Below are 24,171 nucleotides of genomic sequence, written 5' to 3'. Positions count from 1 at the left end.
ATACTGACATTGGAGAGGGTTCAGAGAAGATTCATGAGAATGGTTCCAGGAATGAAAGGGTTACCGTATGAGGAACGTCTGGCCGCTCTTGGGTTGTATCCCCTGGAGTTCAGGAGAATGAGGGGGAATCTCATAGAAACATTCCGAATATTAAAAGGCCTGAACAGATTAGATATGGCAAAGTTATTTCCCATGGTAGGGGATTCTAAGACAAGAGGGCACAACTTCAGGATTGAAGGACGTCCATTTAGAACAGAGATGCAGAGAAATTACTTTAATCAGAGGGTGGTAAATCTGTGGAATTTGTTGCCACGAGTGGCTGTGGAGGCCAAGCCATTGGGTGCATTTAAGATAGGTTCTTGATTAGACAGGGCATCAAAGGGTATGGGGAGAAAGCAGGATAGTGGGGATGACTGGAAGTATTGGATCAGCCTATGATTGAATGGTGGAGCAGACTCGATGGACCAAATAGCTCCTACATCTTCTAGTCTTATTCTCTAAAGATTCCCTTGCTGGTTGAATCAATGACAAATTAAGCAAATGTATCGTTGGCAGTCAGTTCGAGAAGACTACGATATAAGAGCAGGGATGTAATGCTAATGTTTTATAAGGCATTGGTCAGACCACACTTGGAGTATTGTGAGCAGTTTTTGGCCCTTTATCTCAGAAAAGATGCGCTGATATTGGAGAAGGTCCAGAGGAAGTCCATGAAAATGATACAGGCAATGAAAGGGTTAACATATGAAGAGCACGTGACGGCTCTGGGCCTGTACTTGTTGGAGTTTATAAGAATGATGGGGGAATTCAATGAAACCTACCGAATATTGAAAGGCCTGGACAGAGTGGATGTGGAGAGGAAGGTTCCTATTGTCAGAGAGTCTAGAACCAGAGGGCTCCGCTGCAGAATAGCAGTACCTCTATTTAGAACAGAGATGAGAAGGAATTTCTTTAGCCAGAGGTTGGTGAATCTGTGGAATTCAATGGCATGGACGGCTGCGGAGGCCAAGCCATTCAGTATATTTAAAACAGAGATTGATAGGTTCTTGGTTTGTCAAGATGTCAAAGTTACAGGGAGAAGGCAGGAGAATGGGATTGAGGGGGTTAATAAGTCAGCCATGATGGAATGGCAGATCAGACTTGATGGGCCGAATGGCTTAATTCTGCTCTTACAGTATTGTCTTATAGCCTTATTCTACTGGCAACTAATTTTACAATTTCATTGCTATTAGTCAAAAATTGGGTGGCACTGTAGCATCGCGGTTAGCATAATCCTATTACAATGTCAGCTCCTGTTGCTGCCCACAAGGAGTCTGTACATTCTCCCCGTGAGCACGTGTTTCTCCTGGGTATTCCAGTTTTCCCCCATATTCCAAAGACATAAGGGTAGTAGAATCATTAAGTCACATGAGCGCAATTGTACAGCACAGACTGTTTGGGCCGGCGGGGCCTATTACCTTGCCCTACTGCTAAAGAAATAAATTAAAAAGTTAAGAAACATGACTTAAAATTGAGAATTTTTAATATGTGCATCTAGTATATGAACTCTTTTTTGTCAACCCTGCAAGTGTGACACGTGTTACACCTGCCGCTACATCCTATGTCCTCTCCCTCACCAACATTCAGGGCCCTAAACATTCTTTCAGGTGAGGCAACACTTCACCGGCACGTCCATTGGGGTCATTGGATCCAGTGCTCACTGTGTGACCTCCTTTGCACTGGTGAAATAGGCTGCAAATTGGGGGATTGCTCCATCAAGTACTTTTGCTCCATCTGCCCCAAGAGGCAGGATGTCTCGGTGGCTACTCATTTCAATTTCACCTCCCACTCCCATTCTGACATGTCTCTCTGTGGCCTCCTTTACTGCCATGATGAAATCAAACTCGTACTCCGTCTGGGGTAGCCTCCAGCCTGATGCAAGAATATCCATTTCTCTAATTTCCAGTCATTTCTCCTTCCTCCTTCACTCTTTCCATTACTCATCCTGGTTACCCTCTCAGCATTTTGCTTCTCCTCATCTGCCCTCTAGCACCACTCCTCCTTTCCTTTCTTCCACTGCCCCCTGTCCTCTTCTACTAGATTCCTTCTTCAGTCATTTATATCTTATAGATATCCCAACCTAGCTTCTTACTTCATCCACCTCGCCCACTCACCTCCTTCTCACTCACCTGGTCTCACCTATCACCCAACACACATCAAAGTTGCTGGTGAACGCAGCAGGCCAGGCAGCATCTCTAGGAAGAGGTGCAGTCGACGTTTCAGGCCGAGACCCTTCGTCAGGACTAACTGAAGGAAGAGTGAGTAAGGGATTTGAAAGTTGGAGGGGGAGGGGGAGATCCAAAATGATAGGAGAAGACAGGAGGGGAAGGGATAGAGCCAAGAGCTGGACAGGTGATAGGCAAAAGGGGATACGAGAGGATCATGGGACAGGAGGTCCGGGAAGAAAGACAAGGGGGGGGGACCCAGAGGATGGGCAAGAGGTATATTCAGAGGGACAGAGGGAGAAAAAGGAGAGTGAGAGAAAGAATGTGTGCATAAAAATGAGTAGCAGATGGGGTACGAGGGGGAGGTGGGGCCTTAGCGGAAGTTAGAGAAGTCGATGTTCATGCCATCAGGTTGGAGGCTACCCAGACGAAATATAAGGTGTTGTTCCTCCAACCTGAGTGTGGCTTCACCTTTACAGTAGAGGAGGCCGTGGATAGACATGTCAGAATGGGAATGGGATGTGGAATTAAAATGTGTGGCCACTGGGAGATTCTGCTTTCTCTGGTGGACAGAGCGTAGGTGTTCAGCAAAGCGGTCTCCCAGTCTGCGTCGGGTCTCGCCAATATATAAAAGGCCACATCGGGAGCACCGGACGCAGTATATCACCCCAGCCGACTCACAGGTGAAGTGTTGCCTCACCTGGAAGGACTGTTTGGGGCCCTGAATGGTGGTAAGGGAGGAAGTGTAAGGGCATGTGTGGCACTTGTTCCGCTTACACGGATAAGTGCCAGGAAGGAGATCAGTGGGGCGGGATGGGGGGGACGAATGGACAAGGGAGTTGCGTAGGGAGCGATCCCTGCGGAATGCAGAGAGCTCGGGGGGAGGGAAAGATGTGCTTAGTGGTGGGATCCCGTTGGAGGTGGCGGAAGTTACGGAGAATAATATGTTGGACCCGGAGGCTGGTGGGGTGGTAGGTGAGGACCAAGGGAATCCTATTCCTAGTGGGGTGGCGGGAGGATGGAGTGAGAGCAGATGTACATGAAATGGGGGAGGTGCGTTTAAGAGCAGGGTCTCGGCCTGAAACGTCGACTGCACCTTTTCCTAGAGATGCTGCCTGGCCTGCTGCGTTCACCAGCAACTTTTATGAGTGTTGCTTGAATTTCCAGCATCTGCAGAATTCCTGTTGCTCACCTATCACCCGCCTGCCAGTACTCCTTACCCCTCTCCCGCCTTCTTGCTCTGGCTTCTGCTTCCCTCCTTTCCAGTCCTGACCTAGGTTGTCTACCCAAAACATCTACAGTCTATTCCCCTCCATAGGTGCTGCCTGATTTGCTCAGTTCTGCAGCATTTTGTGTGTGTTGCTTAAATTTTCCAGCATCTGCAGAAGCTCGTGTGTTGATTTTTGTTGTCATGGCACTTTTGCCTGGATTAACTTGAAATGAAATTTGCTTTGATTTCTTTTCACAATGTACATGCTTAGTATCTTTCCAAATATCTCATAATCGTGATGACTAAAGCTTAAATTTGTTGATAGGAGCTTACATATATTTATCACACTGCAACCTCTTAATTTGTAGTTCTTTGTTTTCTAATGCACATGAATATCTTCTAATCGTGGGAAACACGAGTGAATACTGCTCAAATTTTTCAACATAGTTTGGTCATTACTTTGGAGCACTGACCTCTCTTGTCTTGTACATACCTGTTGTAGTTTCCCTGCAATGAGAAATGGAGCTGGCTGTTCAATTACGGGAGAAGTTGGCTGCTCTGTAAAGAAACAGAAAATAGACAAGGCCTGAGGATTATCAACTAACAAAGCAATTTCAAGTGATCAAATCAGAAATTACTTGGTAGAGGAAAAATGCAGTAAAAAGAGTATCTGAGGATGGAAGATGATTTTGTTTGCTGCAAGACTCAATATATACCAATGAAAATATAATTACAGAAATTATGGCTAAGTGCTGAAAGCTATGTAAGTATCCAGCACCTTAGCTCATTTGCAATGGATCCATCCAGCAGTAAAACACTGAAGGATGATCATAGAATACATGAAGACAGATTCAATGAAAAACCTTTATTGCTGCTTCAGTTTGTACACCATAGCACCTGGTCTTTACTGCTGAGGCAAAATGTCAAAGCACAGTGTGAGTTTTGGGGATATGCAACATCAGTACAAACAACATCAGTTTCTCCTAGTACCCGTACAAAGGAGTCATTCTTGAAAAGAAATGGAAATATGAATAATGAAGATCTTTCAGTCATTGTGCCAAGGCATCCAAATAAATAGCAGATGCTTAAAGATTGACATTGTTTCTATGGCCACCCAAGTAAAAGTGCCAACATTTAATTAGTGATTCAGAATATGGAACAGCACAGGCTCTTTGGCCCACAATGTTGTTGCAACCTTTTAACCTACTCGAAGATCAATTCCCTCCCACATAGACCTCCATATCTTTTTTTTAATGTATGTGACTATCTAAGAGTCTCATAAATGCTCCTAAGGTATCTGCCTTTACTACCACTCCTGGCAATGTGTTCAACGCACCTACCACTCTCTGTGTGAAAAAAACCTACATCTGACACCACCCCCAAACTCTCCTCCAATGACCTTAAAATGATGGCACCTCATATTAGCAACTTCCACTCTGGGGGAAAAAGTCTCTGGGTGTACATTTTTTCATCCTGTACACCTCTGTCAAGAAACTGCAATAGAAATCTACAGCCAAAATACACAAATTCTCACCTTTTAGCAAGTAATGTTAAAATCCTGACAGTGAATGTGAATGCTACTGGGCTAAATGTAGTACTGGTAAACACAAGAGATTCTCTAGATGCTGGAAAACCAAAGCAACATATAAAATGCTGGTGGAACTCAGTTCAGGTAGCATATATGGAGAAGAATAAACAGCTGATGTTTTGGGCTGGGACCTTTCATCAGGACTGAAAAGGAAAGGGGAAAGGAGAGTAGCCTCATTGTGGCAGTCGAGGAGGCAATGGACCAACATGTCAGAATAGGAATATGAAGAAGAATTCAGAAGGGTGACCACTAGGAAATCACACCTTTTGTGGTGGATGGAGCGAAGGTGCTCAACGAAGCGGCTCACCATTTATGTCAGGTCTCACTGATGTAGTGAGACACTGGAAGTGCCGATACAGTAGATGACCCCAATAGACTTGCAGGTGAAGCATCTCTTCACCTGGAAGGATTGTTTGGGGCCTTGAAGATTGGTGAGGGAGATGGTGAAGGGGTAGGTGTAGCACTTGTTAGCTTGCAGGGTTAAGTGTCAGAAGGGAGACCAGCGGGAGGAATGAGTGGACAAGGGAGTCATGTAGAGAGTGATCCGTACAGAAGACAGACAGTGGGGGTGAGGGAAAGATGTGTTTAGTAGTAGGATCCCATTCAAGATGGCTAGATGTGAAGGCTTGTAGAGTAGTAGTACTTGTGAAGTATTTCAAAGAGAAAGGCGCAATCTGTCCTCAGGGCAAATTCATTAACCGTATGTCAGTGCGGAGATGAATTCAAAGGAAGATGGATGAATCAACAAAATCCTATAGTCACACTATTTCTATATAACACTCCCTTTCACATAAGACAGGAGGTCAACAATTAGCCCTATGATGCTGCTGCATCCATCTTCAATCAGAACCAGTCTTGGAGCCAGCACCCCTTTCCTCCTCTCAGCCCATGATTCTCTTTTACTTTGGCCCTCTCAGCTCATGATTCTTCTTTACTTCAAATATCTGATGATCTCTGGAGAAACACACACATACAATGCTGGAGGAACTCAGCAGGTCAGGCAGCTTCCATGGAAATGAACGAACAGTCAATGTTTCAGGCAGAGACACTTCTTCAGGATAGAAAGGAAGGGGGAAGACACCAGAATAATAGGAGAGGGGAAGGAGGATAGCTAGACGCCAGCGGGTGAGAAAGGTAAAGGGCTGATTGGAAGGAATCTGATGAGAGGTGAGTGGACCATGGGAGAAAGAGAAGGAAGATGGGCACCAGGGGAAGGTGATATATGCATCCGTTAGTCTCATGAGACCATAGATTTACGCCTTGGAAAGTTTCCAGGGCGCAGGCCTGGGCAAGGTTGTATGGAAGACCAGCAGCTACAAGTCTGCCCTCTCCACGCCATCGATGTTGTCCAAGGGAAGGGAATTGAGACCCATACAGCTTGGCACCGGTGTCGTCGCACAGCAATGTGTGATTAAGTGCCTTGCTCGAGGACACACACACTGCCTCAGCCAAGGCTCAAACTAGCGACCTTCAAATCACTAGACGAATGCCTTAACTACTTGGCCATGCGCCAACACAAGAAGGTGATAGGCAGGTGAGGATAGGTAGTAGGCCAGTGTGGGGATTAGAAGAAGAGAGGAGTGTGAGGGATTTTTTTTACTGGATGGAGAAATCGATATTCATACCATCGTGCTGGGAGGCTACCCAGGTGGAATATAAGGTGTTGCTCCTCCACCCTGAGGGTGGCCTCATCATGGTACAGGTAGAGGCCATGGAACAACATTTCGGAACAGGAATGGGAATCAGAATTAAAATGTTTGGCCACTGGGGAATTCCACTTTTGGTGGATGGAGCCGAGTTACTCAATGAAGTGGTTCCCAATTTATAATGAGTCTCACCAAGTAGAGGAAGCTGCATCAGGAACACTGGATAGAATACAAGTCTCCAGCAGATTCACAGGTGAAGTGTTGTTTCACCTGTAAGGGCTGTTTGGAGCCCTGAATAGAGGTGGGGGAGAGGTGAAAGAGCAGGTTTAGCACTTTGCCACTTGTAGGAATAAGCGCCAGGAGAGAGATTAGTGGGGAGGACGAATGGACAAGGGAATCATGAAGGAAGCAAACCTTGTGGAAAGTGGAGATTGGCGGGGAGGTAACGATGTGTTTGATGGTAGGATCACTCTGAAGATGGTGTAAGTTATGGAGGATATTGTGGTGGATGTAGAAGCTCATGGAGTGGTAGGTAAGGACAAGAGGAACTCTACCACTGTTAAGGCTGTGAGAAGACGAGGTGAGCACAGAGTCCAGGAAACAGAAATATAGGTGAGGGCAGCATCAATCGTGGGGAATAGAAACCCTGTTCTCCGGGAAGAACATCTCTGATATTCTGGAAAGGAAAGCTGCATCCTGGGAGAAGATGTGGCAGCGATGAAGGAACTGAGAAAAGGGAATAGCATTTTTACAGGAGACAGGGTGGGAAGAGATACAGTCAAGATAGCTGTGAGAATCAGTCAGTTTATTAAAGATATCAGTAGACAAAGATATCCAAAGATGGAAATAGAGAGATCGAGAAAGGGGAGGGAGGTGTTAGAAATGGACCAAGTGAATTTAAGAATAGGGTGGAAGTTGGAAGCAAAGTGATGAAAGTGATGAGCATGATGCATCACCAATGCAGTCATCGATGTAGCACGAAAAGAGTTGGGGGAGTATTACCAAGATGACTTGGAATGTAGACTGTCAAACTTAGCCCACGAAAAGACAGGCATATCTTGGGCCCATGTGGGTGCGTACGGCTATCTCTTGAGTCTGGACAAAGTGGGGAGAATTGAAAGAAAAATTGTTAATTGTGAGTACCAATTCTGACAGATGGAAGAAGTTAGTGGTGGTGATCTGGTTGAATCTTTCTTTTGAGAAAGCAGCAGGAAGCTTTAAGGCCTTCTTGATGAAGGATAGAACTGTAAAGGGACTGGACATCTGTGGTGACAATGAGGTGGTTAGGGCCAAGGAATTGTAAGTTAGTGAAGGGATCAAGAGCATGAGAAATGCCGTGGATGAAGGTGGAAAAGGACTGAACCAAGGAGGATAGAATGGAGTCAAAATAGGAGGACACAGTTCAGTGTGGCAAGAGGAGTCAGAGACAATGGGCCTACCTGGACAGTTAGGTTTATGGGTAGGAGGTAGAAGCAAGCAGTGTGGGGTAAGGGAACTATGAGTTTGGTGGCAGTGGATTGGAGTTCTCCAGAGTTGTTGAGGGAAGTGATGGTGTTGGAGACAGTTTTCTGATGGTCCAGAGTGGAGTTCCCTTCAAGGGTAGGTAAGAGGAGGTGTCTGAGAGCTGCTGCCTGATCTCAGCAAGGTAGACTTCAGTCCACCACAATACACAGATCCCCCTTTGACTGCAGATTTGATAGTAAGGTTGGGATTGGTGCAGAGAAAATGGAGGACAGTGCATTCAGGAGGTTCGAGGAGGAGTAAGGAGTGCCGAAGTTGAGCCAGTTGATGACTCATCGATAATTAGAGATGAAAAGTTCAGGGCAGGCAGAGAACCAAAATGGAGTGTCCAAGCGGAGGAGGAAAGTTGGAGGTGGAGTAAGAGGTCATCAGTGTGGGGTGAGGAATCCTTGATGAAGAAGTGGGCTAGGAGACGGGGGCGACAGAAGGAGATCTTGGCGTCATGACAGCAGCAGAACACACTGAGGTGTGGACAAAGAGAGACAAGGGTAAGGCCCTTGCTAGGGACAAAAAGTTGAGCCTCAGAGAGGGAAAGGACAAAAGGAATAGTGAAGACACGGCAGGGATTAGAGGAGGGAGGACAGTTGGTGACATGGGGTGGGGATTGTGGGTACAGGAAAGGTAGGGTGGGAGGAAGATGGAGGCTCTGAGGGCTGAAGAGGAGATAGTGGAACCTGAGAGACCTGGGGTTTGAGAATGGCAGTGGGGGAAGGGGAGTCTGGATGCCTAGTGGAAACGAAGAAGACCTTGGCATGGAGGTGCTGGTAGTCAAGGTCCAGGCTGGAGCCGGAGCCAGAGGCCACATAATTTGCAATCTGAATGTGTTCAGGTTGAGGGAACCAGTGTTGGCATCGGTGGAATCTGAGGTCTGGATCTGTCTGGGGTCTCTGGAACCACAGTTGATAACCATCATGTCACCAATCCGTTTGATCTCCGCTATGAATATATGATTCGGACTCTACAACTACCTGGGATAGAGATATCCAAAAAGTCATGACTCTCAAAGAAGAAATTCCACCTAGTCTTCATCTTAGATAAGGGACACTTTGTTCTAAAAGGGTCACCTACCTCAATCCCCAAGCACTACATCATCCTAGGAATTACTGTAACTTAGTGAAGCATTTCTCTAATGCTTCTAAAGCAATTATATCATTCCTTAACTATTGAATGCCTTCTGGAAATTGAAATTTGATCCAGCCAGTTTGCTGTGTCATCAAAGAACTCCAGCTGATGTGTCAAACATCATTTTCTTTTCATAAATCTATGTTAACTCTGCTACACTATCTTGTGACATTCTAAATATCTGTTATTATCTCTATGGAGATGGGTACAACCATTTCCCCAGTGATTGATATCAGGTTATTATACACAGGAGATTCTGCAGATGCTGGAAATCCAGAGCAACATATACAAAATGCCAGAGGAACTCAGGCAGCATCTATGGAGAGGAGTAACCAGTCAACATGTCATGCCTGGACCTTTCATCATCAATATTAGGCTAATTGGCCTACAGTCTGCTGTCTTCTCCCTTTTTTGAATAATTCCATTACGTTTTTGAGAATGGCCATGTTTGAGGTGTAAGTTGCATGGTTGAGTATTGGTTTGGGATGCTTTGATGAGGGGAGTCAGAGCAGGTAGGTGCAGATGAGGTTTTCCTTAAAATTCATCTTCTGATTAGAGTAGCTGGGATGTCAGTGAGGGCAGTAGAATGCTCCTCTTGCAGGATTTTGGAGGTCAGGAAGATGACCAGTGTCCCTGATGACTTCACTTATAGGAAGTGTGCCCAGCTGTGAAAGAGATGGAGCTGGAGTAGAATGTACTTAGGATTATCCAGGATACTGAAAGCATCTTAGACAAGGTCTTTAGTGAGGTGGTCACAGCTAAGGAACAGGCTCAGATAGTTAGATGACCATGAATAGAGGTAAGGAGGGTGGAGAGAGACATTGCATGATCCCCTGTGGCCATTCCTTTCAGCAACAAGTACAACCCTTTGGATATTGGTTGGGTGGGGGGGAGGGGAATGAGTTATCAGGGCACAACAGCAGCAGCCAGGTTAGTGGCTCTAAGGCTCAACAGGTAAGAGTAAAGTCAAGCAATGTAATAGCAACAGGAGACTTGATAGTTAGGAGATTCTGTGATTGTGAAGGAGGCATCCCCAAGCTGCCTCCCAAGTGCCAGGGTTGAGAATATCTCAGAGTGGCTACAGAGCATTCTCAAAGAAGAGAGTGAGCAGTCAAAGGTCTTGCTGCACATTGGCACCAATAAGATAGGTGGAAAGGGGGAAGAAATCCTGTGCAGTGAGTATAGGGAGCATTGGACGAGTGTGTCCCCGCAAAATCGTTCAACGTGTTCCCCAACCAGAAACCCTAGACAAACCATGACATCCTCAATCTGCTGAGGGCCAGATCAGTGCCATTCCAGTCTGGTGACCAAGTAAGATACAAGAGGTCCAGGTATGAGGTCCAGGAAGCTATCTCATTTGTGATGTACAATTCCAGACCAAATTTGAGTCACTGAGGGGTGCTCAACAGCTGCGGCAGGGCTTGAATGCTATAAAAGTGAAACAAAGCGACATAGGTGACAACAAGGCTTAATTTCCAGATGAGCTCAATGCCTTTTATGCTCGCATTGACCATGAAAACATGGAAGAACCTTTGCAAACTCCCACACCCCTGATGACCCTGTGATTCAATCTCTGAGGCTGACATGAGAGCATCCTCTAGGAGGATGAACCCACAGATAGCATCCAGCCTTGATGGGGTATCTGGCCTTGTACTAACAACCTGTGCTGATCAACTGGCTGGAGTGTTCACTGATATCTTTAACCTCTCAATTTGGCAGTCTGAGGTACCCCCCTGCTTCAAGCAGGCTTTAATTATACCGGTGCCCAAGAAGAATGTGATAACCTGCCTTAATGACCATCATTCAGTAGCATTTTCTTCACTGTGATGAAGTGTTTTGAGAGGATTTTGATGAAACATATCAATTCCTGCCTGAGAAACAACTTGGATCTGCTCCAATTTGCCTACTGGCACAACAGCTCCATAGCAAAAGCCAGTTCATTGTCTCTTCACTCAACCCTGGAACATCTGGACATCAAAGATGCTCTTTATCAACTACATCTCGACATACAACACTATCACCTCCTCAAAACTAATCAATAAACTTCAAGCCCTTGGCCTCAATGCCTCCTTGTGCAATTGGATCCTCGATTTCCTAACTTGCAGAAGCTATCTGTCGGATTGTTAACAACATCTCCTCTACATCTCCATCAGCACAGGTGCACCACAAGGCCGTGTGCTTAGCCCCCTGCTCAACTCGCTTTATACTTATGACTGTGAAGCTAAGCACGGCTCTAACGCCATATTCAAGTTTGCTGATGACACCACTGCTGACTGAGTCAAAGGTGGTGACTAATACACGTATAGGAGGGAGATTGAACATCTGGCTGTGTGGTGGCACAACAAACTCTCAACGTCAGCAAGACCAAGGAGCTGATTACTGATTTCAGGAGGAGGAAACCGAGGTCTATGGAGAGGGTCAGCAACTTTTACTTCCTCAATGTTATCATTTCAGGGAATCTGTTCTGAGCCCAGAATATAAATGCAATTATGAAGAAAGCAAGGTAGCTCTTCTATTTCCTTAGAAGTTAGCGAAGATTTGGAGTATCATCTAAAACTCTAACAAACTTCCATAGATGCATGATGGGAGAGTATTCTGATTGGTTGCATCATAGCCTGGTATGGAAACACCAATGCCCTTGAATGGAAAATCCTACAGTCCATCACAGGTAAAGCCCTCCCCACCATTGAGCACATCTACACAGAAAAGCAGCATCTTTCATCAAGGTCCCCCACCACCCAGACCATGCTCTCTTCTTGCTGCTGCTATCAGGAAGGTGATACAGGAGCCTCAGGACCCACACCACTAGGTTCAGAACAGTTATTACCTCTTAACCATTATGCTCTTGAACCAGAGCGAATAACTTCACTCAACTTCACTTGCCCTATTACTGAAGTAGCCCCACAATCTGTCAACTCACTTTCTAGGACTCTTCATCTCATGTTCTTGATATTAATTGTTTATTTATTTATTATTTTCCCCCTCTTTTGTATTTGCAGTTTGTTGTTCCACCTGTTGGGTGCAGTCTTTCATTGATTCTATTGTGTTTCTTGTACTTGGTCACAAGAAAATGAATTCCAGGGTTGTACAGTAAATGGTGACATACAGTGCCTTGAAAAAGTATTCAGTTCACAAACTATTTTCACATTTTATTGTCTCATTTTCTACATTTAGAATATATTGAAGTAGGGTTTTTTGAGCTAATCTACAAAACATTGTGCACCATGTCAAATCAAAAATAAAATTCCAAAACCTGTCAACTTTTCGCTAAAAATTAAAACCCAAAATTGTGAGGCTGAAAAATTATCATCCCTTTTGTAATTGCTATGCAAACTTTCCTCAGGTGCAATAACCATATATTACCTTACCTGACTCACTCACCCAATTTGTTGATGTAGATAATTGGAGGATCACCTCAATAAATACCCCCTGTCTCTATATGGCAAATTTTCAACAGACCAACCAAAACAAAGGCTGGAGCATTCAAGACAAGTCAGGGAAAAGATAATAGAGCATCTGGGGAAAGGTGCAAGAATATTCAAAGGCACTGAATGCCCCTTGGAGCTTTGTGCAGTTCATCGTGAAGAATTGGAAATATATGAAACCACAGTCCTATTGCATAGGTCAGGCTGCCCCTCTAAACTTCGTCACCGGGGAAGAATGACACTTGTAAGAGAGGCTACTGTGACACCAACAGTCACTCTGAGTGAGCTGCAGAAGTCAGTGTCTGCAACTGGAGATGCAAATTACGGCTCCACAAATCTAAGGCCTTGCACAAAAAGGGTATTTACGGAAGTTGCCAAGGAGGAAGCCCTGGTTTAAAAAAAAATAAATTTGCCCGTCAAGACTTTGCATAGTGTCACTTAGAAGATACTGAAAAGACTTTGACAATGCCTTGTGGTCAGATGAGACTAAAGTGGAATTTCTTCGTCACAACACTAAGTGGCTCGTGTGGCGTAAATCTAATACTGCACATCAGCCCGGTAACACCATTGCTACTATAAAATGTGGTGGAGGTAGCACTATGATATGGGGATGTTTATCAGCAGCAGGGACTGGAAATCTGGTCAAGATCGATGGGATGATGAATGTCGCCAAATACAGAGGGATCCTGGATAAAAACCTGCTAGCCTCTGCCAGGAAGCTTAAACTGGGGAGGAAGTTTGTTTTTCAGAAGGGCAATGACCCAAAGTACTCTACCAGAGCAACCATGGAGTGCCTTTAAATGAAGAAAATTGATGTCCTTGAGTGGCCCAGTTAGAGTCCTGACATTACCTCAATTAAACATCTCTGGCAAGACTGCAAGAAAATCTCACGGTTGCTGTCCACCACCACTCACCAACTAACCTGGCACAGCTTGAGCAATTTTGTAAGGAGGAGTGGGTGAATCTTGCTCCATCACGTTGTGCAAAGCTAATAGAGACTCATCCAAAAATATTACTGGCTATATTAGCTGCGAGAGGTGGTTCAACTAAGTACTGAGCAAAGGGGGATGAATACTTTTGAACTGCTGACATTTCAGGTTTTGACATTTTAATTTTTCATGCTTTACAATTTTCCCTTTTTTGGGGGGCTTAACCGTGATTCACAAATAAAAAGTCTCAGTCAAATTTATCCAAATCCTTGGTTATAATATTCATTTTTGTGAACAATTAATTGGGAGCTGCATAATTTTACAAGGCACTTCATCTACAAGGGTGGGTGTAAACTTGTTTGGCCAGGGGATGGGAACAGAGCACTGGGTCAGAAAGTGGAAGGAATGAGTAGGTAGATGTCATGACCAGTAAGAACAGGCAGGAGTGCAGTAACAGGCACAATGAGGTAGATGGTTTGAAGTGTGTGTATTTTAATACGAAGATTATTTTGAGTAAGTGTTCTATAGCATGATGGTTGAGGGGTAATAACTGTTCCTGATCCCGGTGGAGTGAGTCTTGAGGCTCCTGTACCTGCTTCCTGCTGGCAGCAGCTAAAAGAGAGCGTGGCCTGAATGGTGGGGTCCTTGACAATGGATGCTGATTTCCTGTGACATAGCTCCACATGGATGTGCTCAATGGTGGGAAGAACTTTACCCGTGATGGACTGGGCTGAACCCACTACTTTTTGAAGGTTCTTCCATTCAAGGGCATTGGTGCTTCCTTACCAGGCTGCGATGCAACCAGTCAATATACAGTCCTCTCCACCGCATATCCATAGAAGTTAGTCAAAGTTTTAGATGACATGCTGAAACTTCGCAAACTTCTAAGAAAGTAGAGGCGCTGAATTGATTTCTTTGTAATTGCGCTTATGTATGTGTAAAAAGGAACAGGAAGTGAACATTTAGGAAGCTAAATTCAAAAATCATTTGGGAACCTTGCAAATTATGAAGAACCAGAACTCAATAAGGTAATTAGAGAAACCAGAAGGAGCCATGAAAAGCCCTTGGCAAGTAGAATTAAAGAGAATCTCAAGGCATTCTATACATACTTCAAGACTGAGAGGACAACTAGAGAGAGGGTGGAACAAAGGAGTGGGATATAGGTGGACTCCTAAACCCACACTTTGCACAGTATTATCGAAGAGAGGACATGGTGGATAGGGAGGTCAGTGTGGTGTGTACTTATTTGCTGGGGCATTTTAAAATAAAGAAGGAGTCTCTTAAAGAACATTAAAGTGGATAAGTCCACAAGGTCTGATGGGATATACCCCAAGTTATTGAGAGAGACCAGAGATGGATGAGGTTGCTGGGGCCTTGACCAAAATCTTCATGTCATCTCCAGCCACAGGCCAGATCCCTGAGGACAGGCAAGTGGCTAATGTTGTTCCATTATTCTAGAAGGGAAATAAGGATAATACTGGAAGCTACGGACTAATGAGTTTCATGGCAGAGAAGTTAACAGAGAGGATTTTTAGGCATAGGATTTATGAGCAATTGGAAAGCCAGGGCCTAATCAGCATGACTTTACGTGAGGCAAGTCATATCTTACTCACTTGAGTTTTTCCAAGGTAAGAAAGGTGATTGATGAAGGCAGAGCTATTGATGTCGTCTGCAACACACATAAAAGTTGCTGGTGAACGCAGCAGGCCAGGCAGCATCTCTAGGAAGAGGTGCAGTCGACGTTTCAGGCCGAGACCCTTCGTCAGGACTAACTGAAGGAAGAGTGAGTAAGGGATTTGAAAGTTGGAGGGGGAGGGGGAGATCCAAAAGGATAGGAGAAGACAGGAGGGGGAGGGATAGAGCCAAGAGCTGGACAGGTGATTGGCAAAAGGGGATACGAGAGGATCATGGGACAGGAGGTCCGGGATGAAAGGCAAGGCGGGGGGGACCCAGAGGATGGGCAAGAGGTATATTCAGAGGGACAGGGGGAGAAAAAGGAGAGTGAGAGAAAGAATGTGTGCATAAAAATGAGTAACAGATGGGGTACGAGGGGGAGGTGGGGCCTTAGCGGAAGTTAGAGAAGTCGATGTTCATGCCATCAGGTTGGAGGCTACCCAGACAGAATATAAGGTGTTGTTCCTCCAACCTGAGTGTGGCTTCACCTTTACAGTAGAGGAGGCCGTGGATAGACATGTCAGAATGGGAATGGGATGTGGAATTAAAATGTGTGGCCACTGGGAGATCCTGCTTTCTCTGGCAGACAGAGCGTAGATGTTCAGCAAAGCGGTCTCCCAGCCTGCGTCGGGTCTCGCTAATATATAAAAGGCCACATCGGGAGCACCGGACGCAGTATATCACCCCAGTCGACTCACAGGTGAAGTGTTGCCTCACCTGGAAGGACTGTTTGGGGCCCTGAATGGTGCTAAGGGAGGAAGTGTAAGGGCATGTGTTGCACTTGTTCCGCTTACATGGATAAGTGCCAGGAGGGAGATCAGTGGGGAGGGATGGGGGGGACGAATGGACAAGGGAGTTGTGTAGGGAGCGATCCCTGCAGAATGCAGGGGGGGGAGGGAAAGATGTGCTTAGTGGTGGGATCCCGTTGGAGGTGGCGGAAGTTACGGAGAATAATATGTTGGACCCGGAGGCTGGTGGGGTGGTAGGTGAGGACCAGGGGAACCCTATTCCTAGTGGGGTGGCGGGAGGATGGAGTGAGAGCAGATGTACATGAAATGGGGGAGATGCGTTTAAGAGCAGAGTTTATAGTGGAGGAAGGGAAGCCCCTTTCTTTAAAAAAGGAAGACATCTCCCTCGTCCTAGATGTCGTCTGCTTTGTTTTCAGTGAAGCATCTGAGAAGGTCCCTTATGAGAGGGTCATCCAGAAGATTAAGATGCACAGGATCCATGGGGAATTGGCTGCTTGGATTCAGAAGTCACTTGCATATAGAAGACAGAGGATAGTAGTTAATGGGGCTTATTCTATAACTAGCGGTGTTCATAGGGATCTGTACTGTGCCTCTGCTCTTTCAGATATATAATATCAGCTGGCTGAAAACGTAGATGTGTGGGTTAGTTAGTTTGCAGATGATATGAAGATTGGTGGTGTTGTGGATGGTACAGAAGACTGGCAAGAGGATAGTGGGATATAGATCAGTTGCATATATCGGCAGAAAAATGGTAGATGGAGTCTAACCCAACCAAATGTGAAGTGTTATACTTTGAGAGATACTTTGAAACATTACTTTGTTAATGTTAAAACCCTTAACAGTGTTAATGCACAGAGAGATCTTGGAGTCCAAATCCATAATTTCATGAAAGTGGCTACACAGGTAGATAGGGTGGTGAGAAGGCATATGGCATGCTTGCCTCTATTACTTGAGGAACTGAGTTCAGGAGAATGGAAGTTACGTTGCAGCTTTATAAAACTCTAGTTAAGCTGCATCTGGACTATTGCATACAGTTCTGCTCACCCTGTCACAGGAAGGATATCAGGGCTTTGGAAAGGATACATGATGCTGCATATATTAATGGGCATGTGCTATAAGGAGAGTTGGACAAATTTGGGGATGTTTTCTCCGGAGCAGCAGAGGGTGAGTAAAGATCTGATAGAGGTTAATAAGATTATGAAAGGCACAGATAGTCAGACAGTATTTTTCTTCAAGGCTGAAATATCTAATATCAGAGGGCATATTCTATATACAGTACATGCAAAATCTCTTACTGTTCTCCTGTAATTTGCTAATTACTCATACTCCATTTCTTCCACTCTTTACAGTCATCCTTTGCTTGTTTGAACTAAAAACTTTCCAATTATCTGGCTACCGCTAATGATCACAATATAATGATCTTTTTCTTTCATTGTGAAATCATCTGTAAATTTTTTAAGTCCATGTTCTCATTACAGGGGGAGTTGAAGAATCTCCTTAAATGTCCTCCACTGCTGATTTGACAGTTTACCCTATTTTCCTTGTACACCTTAGCCAATACTATCCCCATAGTATCCTCGCAAACAACAGGAATTCTGTAGATGCTGGAAATTCAAGCAACACACATAAAAGTTGCTGGTGAACGCAGCAGGCCAGGCAGCATCTCTAGGAAGAGGTGCAGTCGACGTTTCAGGCCGAGACCCTTGGTCAGTCCTGACGAAGGGTCTCGGCCTGAAACGGCGACTGCACCTCTTCCTACAGATGCTGCCTGGCCTGCTGCGTTCACCAGCAACTTTTATGTGTGTCCCATAGTATCCTAATAGTTCTCTTTATTTTCAGATACTGGCATCAGAACCAAATTTATTGCTACCAAACTGAATTTGAAATTCCACCATGCAATAAGCAGTTTTCTGTGGAGGGTCCTTTCTGTGAGATTAATTCATTAATCCTGGTTCACCACACAATGCCAGGTCTAATAGCTGGCACCATGGTTGGTTGTGAAAAACTATGCTAAAAACATTCTTTGAACTCCTCCTCAATTCTACACATGCCAATTTGATTTTTGTCTAAATTTATAGAGATTAAAATAAGCCATTAGTATTACAATTTCTTTCTTAAAAGCTCCTATCATATCTTGATTTGCACTCTTTCCAACAGTACAGCTACTGGCAGGGAACACCTATGCCTCCTTATCAATATTATTTCTTACCTCCACTAAAACCTATTCTGCAATTGGAGATTATATTTATATTGTGATACAATTCACAGCAGCTCCTCCTGGCTCTTTGAACCATGCCACCCCAGCAGTCCCACAACCCAGATTAACCCCAACCTATCTACAGTGACAAATTAACCTATCAGGTCCATCTTTAGGCAGTGGGAGGAAACCAGAGCACCCGGAGGAAACCCATGTATTCCACGGGGTGGATGTACAGAGACTCCTTACAGAACTCCAAATACCAGACCACCCTGCACTGTAATAGTGTCGTGCACCGCCAAGTCATTCTTTACTGTAGTAATCTCATCAGAGATCCAAACCTCCACTCCCCCCCACTATTCAGTTCTAGACATGGATGCCCTGCTCATTTGAACTTGTAACAGCTACTTATGCATTCATCTCTATGTGTTCCACACTTCATCTACATATCTATGCAAATGTTCATGGTCTTCTGCTGTTGTAGCCCATCCACTTCAAGGTTCAACGTGTTGTGTGCTCAAAGATGCTCTCTGTATACCACTGTTGTAATATGTTACTGTCACCTTTCTGTCAGTTTGAATCAGTTTGGCCATTTTCCACTGATTTCTCTCATTAACAAGGCATTTTCACCCACAGAACTGGCATTCACTAGTCGTTTATTTTTTATTTTTTGCACCGTTCTCTGTAAGCTCTAGAGACCATCCCAGGAGATCAGCAGTTCCTGTGATACTCAGACTACCCCGTCTGGCACCAACAATCATTCTACAGTCAAAGTCACTTAGATCACATTTCTCCCCCATTCTGATGTTTGGTCTGAACAACATCTGAAATCCTTGACTATGTCTGCATGCTTTTATGCATTGAGTTGCTGCCACATGATTGGCTGATTAGATATTTGCATTAACTAGCAGGTGTATAAATGTACCTAATAAAGTGGCCACCATGTGCACCTTATTATAAATGCTGCATGTAATCCAAGGTTCATTTATTATCAAAACATGCATCCATATACAACTCTGACATTTGCCTTCTCAAGATAGCCAAGAGACAAAGAAAGTACAAGAAAGTCATTCAGAGAGAAACATTAAACCCAGCCCCCTGTACAAAAAAGAACAGCATCCTGATCATCAACCCCCCCCCCACACACACACAAAATGGAATAGGAACATTAACCCCCAAACAACAACCCCTCACCTGCACAAAAAAATGACAGAATATCAACCTCAAACACTACTACTACATCGGCTCAGGCCTAGGGGGCCGGCGCCGGGCACGATGATGGACTCTCCACTGCTCCCCCTCCCTCATCAGTGTGTTCAGTTCATCTACGTTAGCCACGCCGCTGTCTTCTAGGAGCATGTTGACCATAGTCTTTGGAGGGTGCCCAGGGTGCCCTCCCAAGACTCAAACACCCTCCCTTGCATAACAAAACAGAAAAGGAATGGGTGATTAAAGAAAACACAGAATATAAAAACCATAAGTCTGAGAAGGTCCACAGTCCATAAACACATTACTCCAATCCATAAATGCAGAACCATGATACCATTTGACAATGTCAATGACATTCATTGAAAGAGAGGGACACCACACAAGGCAGAGAGAGGCCTACCCCTGCCATAGCAAACCACACAGCCAAAGGCCACTCACAGACTCCTTCTCCAGCAGCGATCAAATAGATTTCATGCAGAATTTTTATTTTATTCATCTTATTTCATACTTATACTCTATTTCTGAGTACACTCTTATGCTTTACCCCTTCATAATACACTTGTTACCCCTGCTGTTGCCTTGCAATATTGCTGATGACTTTTCCTTTCCCTTCCCAAAAATAGCTTAAACAGAACCCCTAATTTTGATTAAAAGCCTATGTTTTCCCACTCTGATTCAAATTACAATATCCCATTCCTGTCCCCACGTTTAAACTTTTCCCAACACCGCTAATAACTACCTCTGACTTCCAAGCCACCACCCCTCCCACCCCACACCCACAACCCCAAATCCCCATCAGGATATGAGCTCCATTTCCTTTGTGGTATAATTTCCAAATGCAATCACAGAGTTGACAAAAAATTGAAGTGGAATTGCTATCAAGATTCCTACTGTCCTTTCAAGGGATTCAATACTGAGGCTGTAAAACCTGTCTCCACCTTTCTCAATAAAATTCACATATTCAATAGACAATAGACAATAGGTACAGGAGTAGGCCATTCGGCCCTTTGAGCCAGCACTGCCATTCACTGTGATCATGGCTGATCATCCACAATCAGTATCCAGTTCCTGCCTTATCCCCATAACCTTTGATTCCACTATGTTTAAGAGCTCTATCCATCTCTTTTTTGAAAGCATCCAGAGACTTGGCCTCCACAGCCTTCTGGGGCAGGGCATTCCATATATCCACCACTCTCTAGGTGAAAAAGTTTTTCCTCAACTCCGTTCTAAATGGTCTACCCCTAATTCTTAAACTGTGGCCTCTGGTTCTGGACTCACCCATCAGTGGGAACATACTTCCCGCCTGCAGCGTGTCCAATCCCTTAATAATCTTATATGTTTCAATAAGATCTCCTCTCAGCCTTCTAAATTCCAGAGTATACAAGCCCAGTCGCTCCAATCTTTCAACATATGACAGTCCTGCCATCCCAGGAATTAACCTTGTGAACGCTGCACTCCCTCAATAGCAAGAATGTCCTTCCTCAAATTTGGAGACCAAAACTGCACACAGTACTCCAGGTGTGGTCTCACCAGGGCCCTGTACAGCTGCAGAAGGACCTCTTTGCTCCTATACTCAATTCCCCTTGTTATGAAGGCCATTCCTTCTTGACTTTTGTTTAAACCTCATTTGATATTTCATTATCATGTTTTATATGAGCTAGTAGAACAGAAGTTGGGTTGAGGAGTCACTGTACATAGATTTATCTTGCATTAATCACTTTTACAAGGCAGGGCAGGAATTCTCTAATCCCAAACAAAAGAAAATCTGCAGATGCTGGAAATCCAAGCAACACACACAAAATTCTGGAGGAACTCAGCAAGCCACGCAGCACCCATGGAAAAAAAATACAGTCGACCTTTCAGCTTGAGACCCTTTGGCAGGGCATCACATCAGGGCACAATAGTTCCTGCAATCATAAATTTCATATCACTATTTTTGTGCACTCTAAGTTCTCATATTGTCAACCAGCTCACTGACCTCCAGCATATCCATCAGTTGAAACTTCATGTGCATTCTTTTATACAATCTTTCATTCTCATTCTCCCCAGTTTGTCCTACACCAATGAATACATTTAATATCCTCAGTTTTGACTGGAGTTCTTGGAAAAATCCCTGGTTGTTCGTCAAGATGCCATCCTCTTCATGTCCCCTGGTTTTCGAAGTTACCTCCCGTATCAGTTACAGTGTGTTAGCTCTCTTAGCCTGCTCTTTGTAAATCTGAACACACACCTCCCATTCTACCTTTGAAAGTCTCTCAAAATGCACAAAGCTCTTGATTAGTACGTCTGGAGTTTCTGGGAATGGGTGATGCTTCCTAATTGGGGTGTTTTCTATCTTAACAATGCTCTACAACTGCAAGTTGCTACAGTGAAGGCGTCAACAGACATGAGCAAGATTTTGAAGAAGACTTACAAGCTGTGGATTCTCAAACTCTGTCACTGTGAACCTTGCATGTCAGTTAGTTACTAAAATCAAGATAGACACACATGCTCACTACAGGGGATTGCAAATGGATGTATTCCTTTCAGAAAGATTGAATTAACATGAAATAAATACCTCTGCTACTTTGCCTCAAATCTAGAGGGAGAGCTATGATAACATTCAGGAAATATGATGCAGTATTACTGCCTTTACATATTGTGCCAATTTTTTTCTCCCTTTGCTTCACATCCATTGTTACTTCTAGGATAGCTGTCTGTTGAACACTGATCTTCCTCACCGAGCACCCTTAAACAATAGCAAGGAGAGTGGGACAGTGACGTTGTTGGTAGAGTTGCTCCCTCGCAGCACCAAACCATGTGTGCTGTCAGTGTGCCAATTGTACGTTCCCTCTACTTCCACCAAGTGTTACATTTTCTTCACACATCCCAACGAATTGCAAGTTGTTCAGTTAATTGCCACTATGCTTTATCCCTTGTGTATTGGTCAGTGTAGAATCTGGGAGAAGTTGATGAGAAAGCGAGAAGAGTAAAAAGTGGGATCATTTTAAGTTTTAGTATAGGTGGGAAATTGATGTTCAGTGGAGACTTGGTGGTCCAATGAAGCCGTTTCTGTGATGAATCTCTCTGTGACTCTATGATTTTTGCTGGAAGCAAGTCACACAGTTACCTAGATCTCCATTCAGGAAATATTAAGTGACTTCTAGTAACTACAGACTCCATGATTTGGGGAAAGAGACTTCCATGGAGAACAGTTTGCCCTCCCTTAACCTGACCTGGCTTGGTCTTATTTGGTCTCTTCACTTGAAGGATCTCCAGTTCTTGTTAGCTTCTGCAACACTGATTTCTATAGTGGCAGCCTCCCACAGCCCAACACCACAGCATGTGCTCCCAGACCAAGGAAACCAGGCTAGCGTCAGTGTGGGGCAAGCTGGACATTGATGTCCTGGAGGAGAAAGAGCAAAACCAAGCCTGCAAAAAAGGAATAACTTCAATTCCCAAACCTTGGGTAAAAGGTGTGACATTGTAAATATCTATCACTTGATATTTATCAGAAAAAAAATCTTACCATGTCTCAAAATCTGGCCTCTGTGAATTAAATCACATATGTAGTTTTTACTTACTGTAAACTTTGACATGTACAACAGATTCAGTCATGTCTGATGCCATCACTGTAGAGCAGGAATATTTCTTTTCATCCTGAACTCCAACATCCAAAATTTTTAAGGAGAGATCCTTGTTTAGAATTAGTCTGTCCTTGTATCTGGGAAACTCTTTGTCTGTTGTTATATTAGACTTTGGCGAAAAAGAAATGAGTTGTTTCTTGTCATTTTCATTAATTTCCTGAAAGAGAAAAAGAAGGTTACTGTTATGCAGGTTACAAACTATTGTAATTTTCTGGATTCTACAACAGGGCTTTTAGTACAAGAAGATCCACAAACCCACTTGCCCAGCTTGTTCCTGCCCCACTGAACTCATATCTTCATACCTCAACTCTGTTTTAACCCCCAAGTTCAGTCCCTTCCTACCTACATCCATGACACTTCACATGCTCTGTACCTTTTCAGTGATTTCAAGTACCCTGGCCCCATCATCTTATTTTCACTGTGGATGTCCAGTCCCTATACACCTCCACCGCCCCACCAGGAAGGATTCAAAGCTCTCCATTTTTTTCTTGACACCATACCCAACCAATTCCCCTCCACCACCACTCTCCACTATCTCGCGGAACTTGTCCTCACTCTGAATAATTTCTCCTTTGGCCCTCCCACTTCCTTCAAACAAAGGTGTAGCCTTGGGCACTTGCGTGGATCCCAGCTATGCCTGCCTTTTTGTCAGCTATGTGCAATAATTCATGTTCCATGCCTACACTGGTGTCCGTCCCCCACTTTTCCTGTGCTACATCGATGACTGCATTGGTGCTGTTTCCTGCACCCATGCAGAGTTCACTGACTTCATCAACTTTGCCTTCAAATTCTCCAGAACCTCCGCCATCTACAACAGAATCCCACCACAAAGCACATCTCCCCCCTCCCCCCTCAGCTTTCTGCTTTCCGCAGGGATCACTCCGTACACAACTCCCTTGTCCATTCGTCCCTCCCCACTGATCTCCCTCCTGGCACTTATCCTTGCAAGCTGAACAAGTGCTACACCTGCCCCTACACCTCTTCCCTTAGTACCATTCAGGGCCCCCAAATAGTCCTTCCAGGTGAGGCGACACTTCACCTGTCAGTCTGTTAGAGTCATATACTGTGTCCGTT

At 44.5% G+C, this 24,171-nt stretch overlaps 1 protein-coding gene across 1 annotated transcript in view; it reads right to left on the bottom strand.

Moving 5' to 3' along the window:
* alcama (activated leukocyte cell adhesion molecule a) overlaps positions 1 to 24,171 on the bottom strand; it is a 359,230-nt gene that overhangs the window by 42,969 nt on the left and 292,090 nt on the right. Inside the window, exons 3-4 of the mRNA XM_072260226.1 lie at positions 23,035 to 23,254; positions 3,905 to 3,969 (exon numbers count right to left, since the gene is read on the bottom strand). Coding sequence (XP_072116327.1) covers positions 3,905 to 3,969; positions 23,035 to 23,254 — 285 coding nt within the window. The remainder of the gene's footprint in view (positions 1 to 3,904; positions 3,970 to 23,034; positions 23,255 to 24,171) is intronic.

Source organism: Mobula birostris, chromosome 6 (assembly GCF_030028105.1).
Source record: "Mobula birostris isolate sMobBir1 chromosome 6, sMobBir1.hap1, whole genome shotgun sequence".
Lineage (NCBI taxonomy): Eukaryota > Metazoa > Chordata > Chondrichthyes > Myliobatiformes > Myliobatidae > Mobula > Mobula birostris.
Note: the sequence above shows the minus strand (reverse complement) of the source record. Positions and strands in the feature narration are given on the sequence as shown.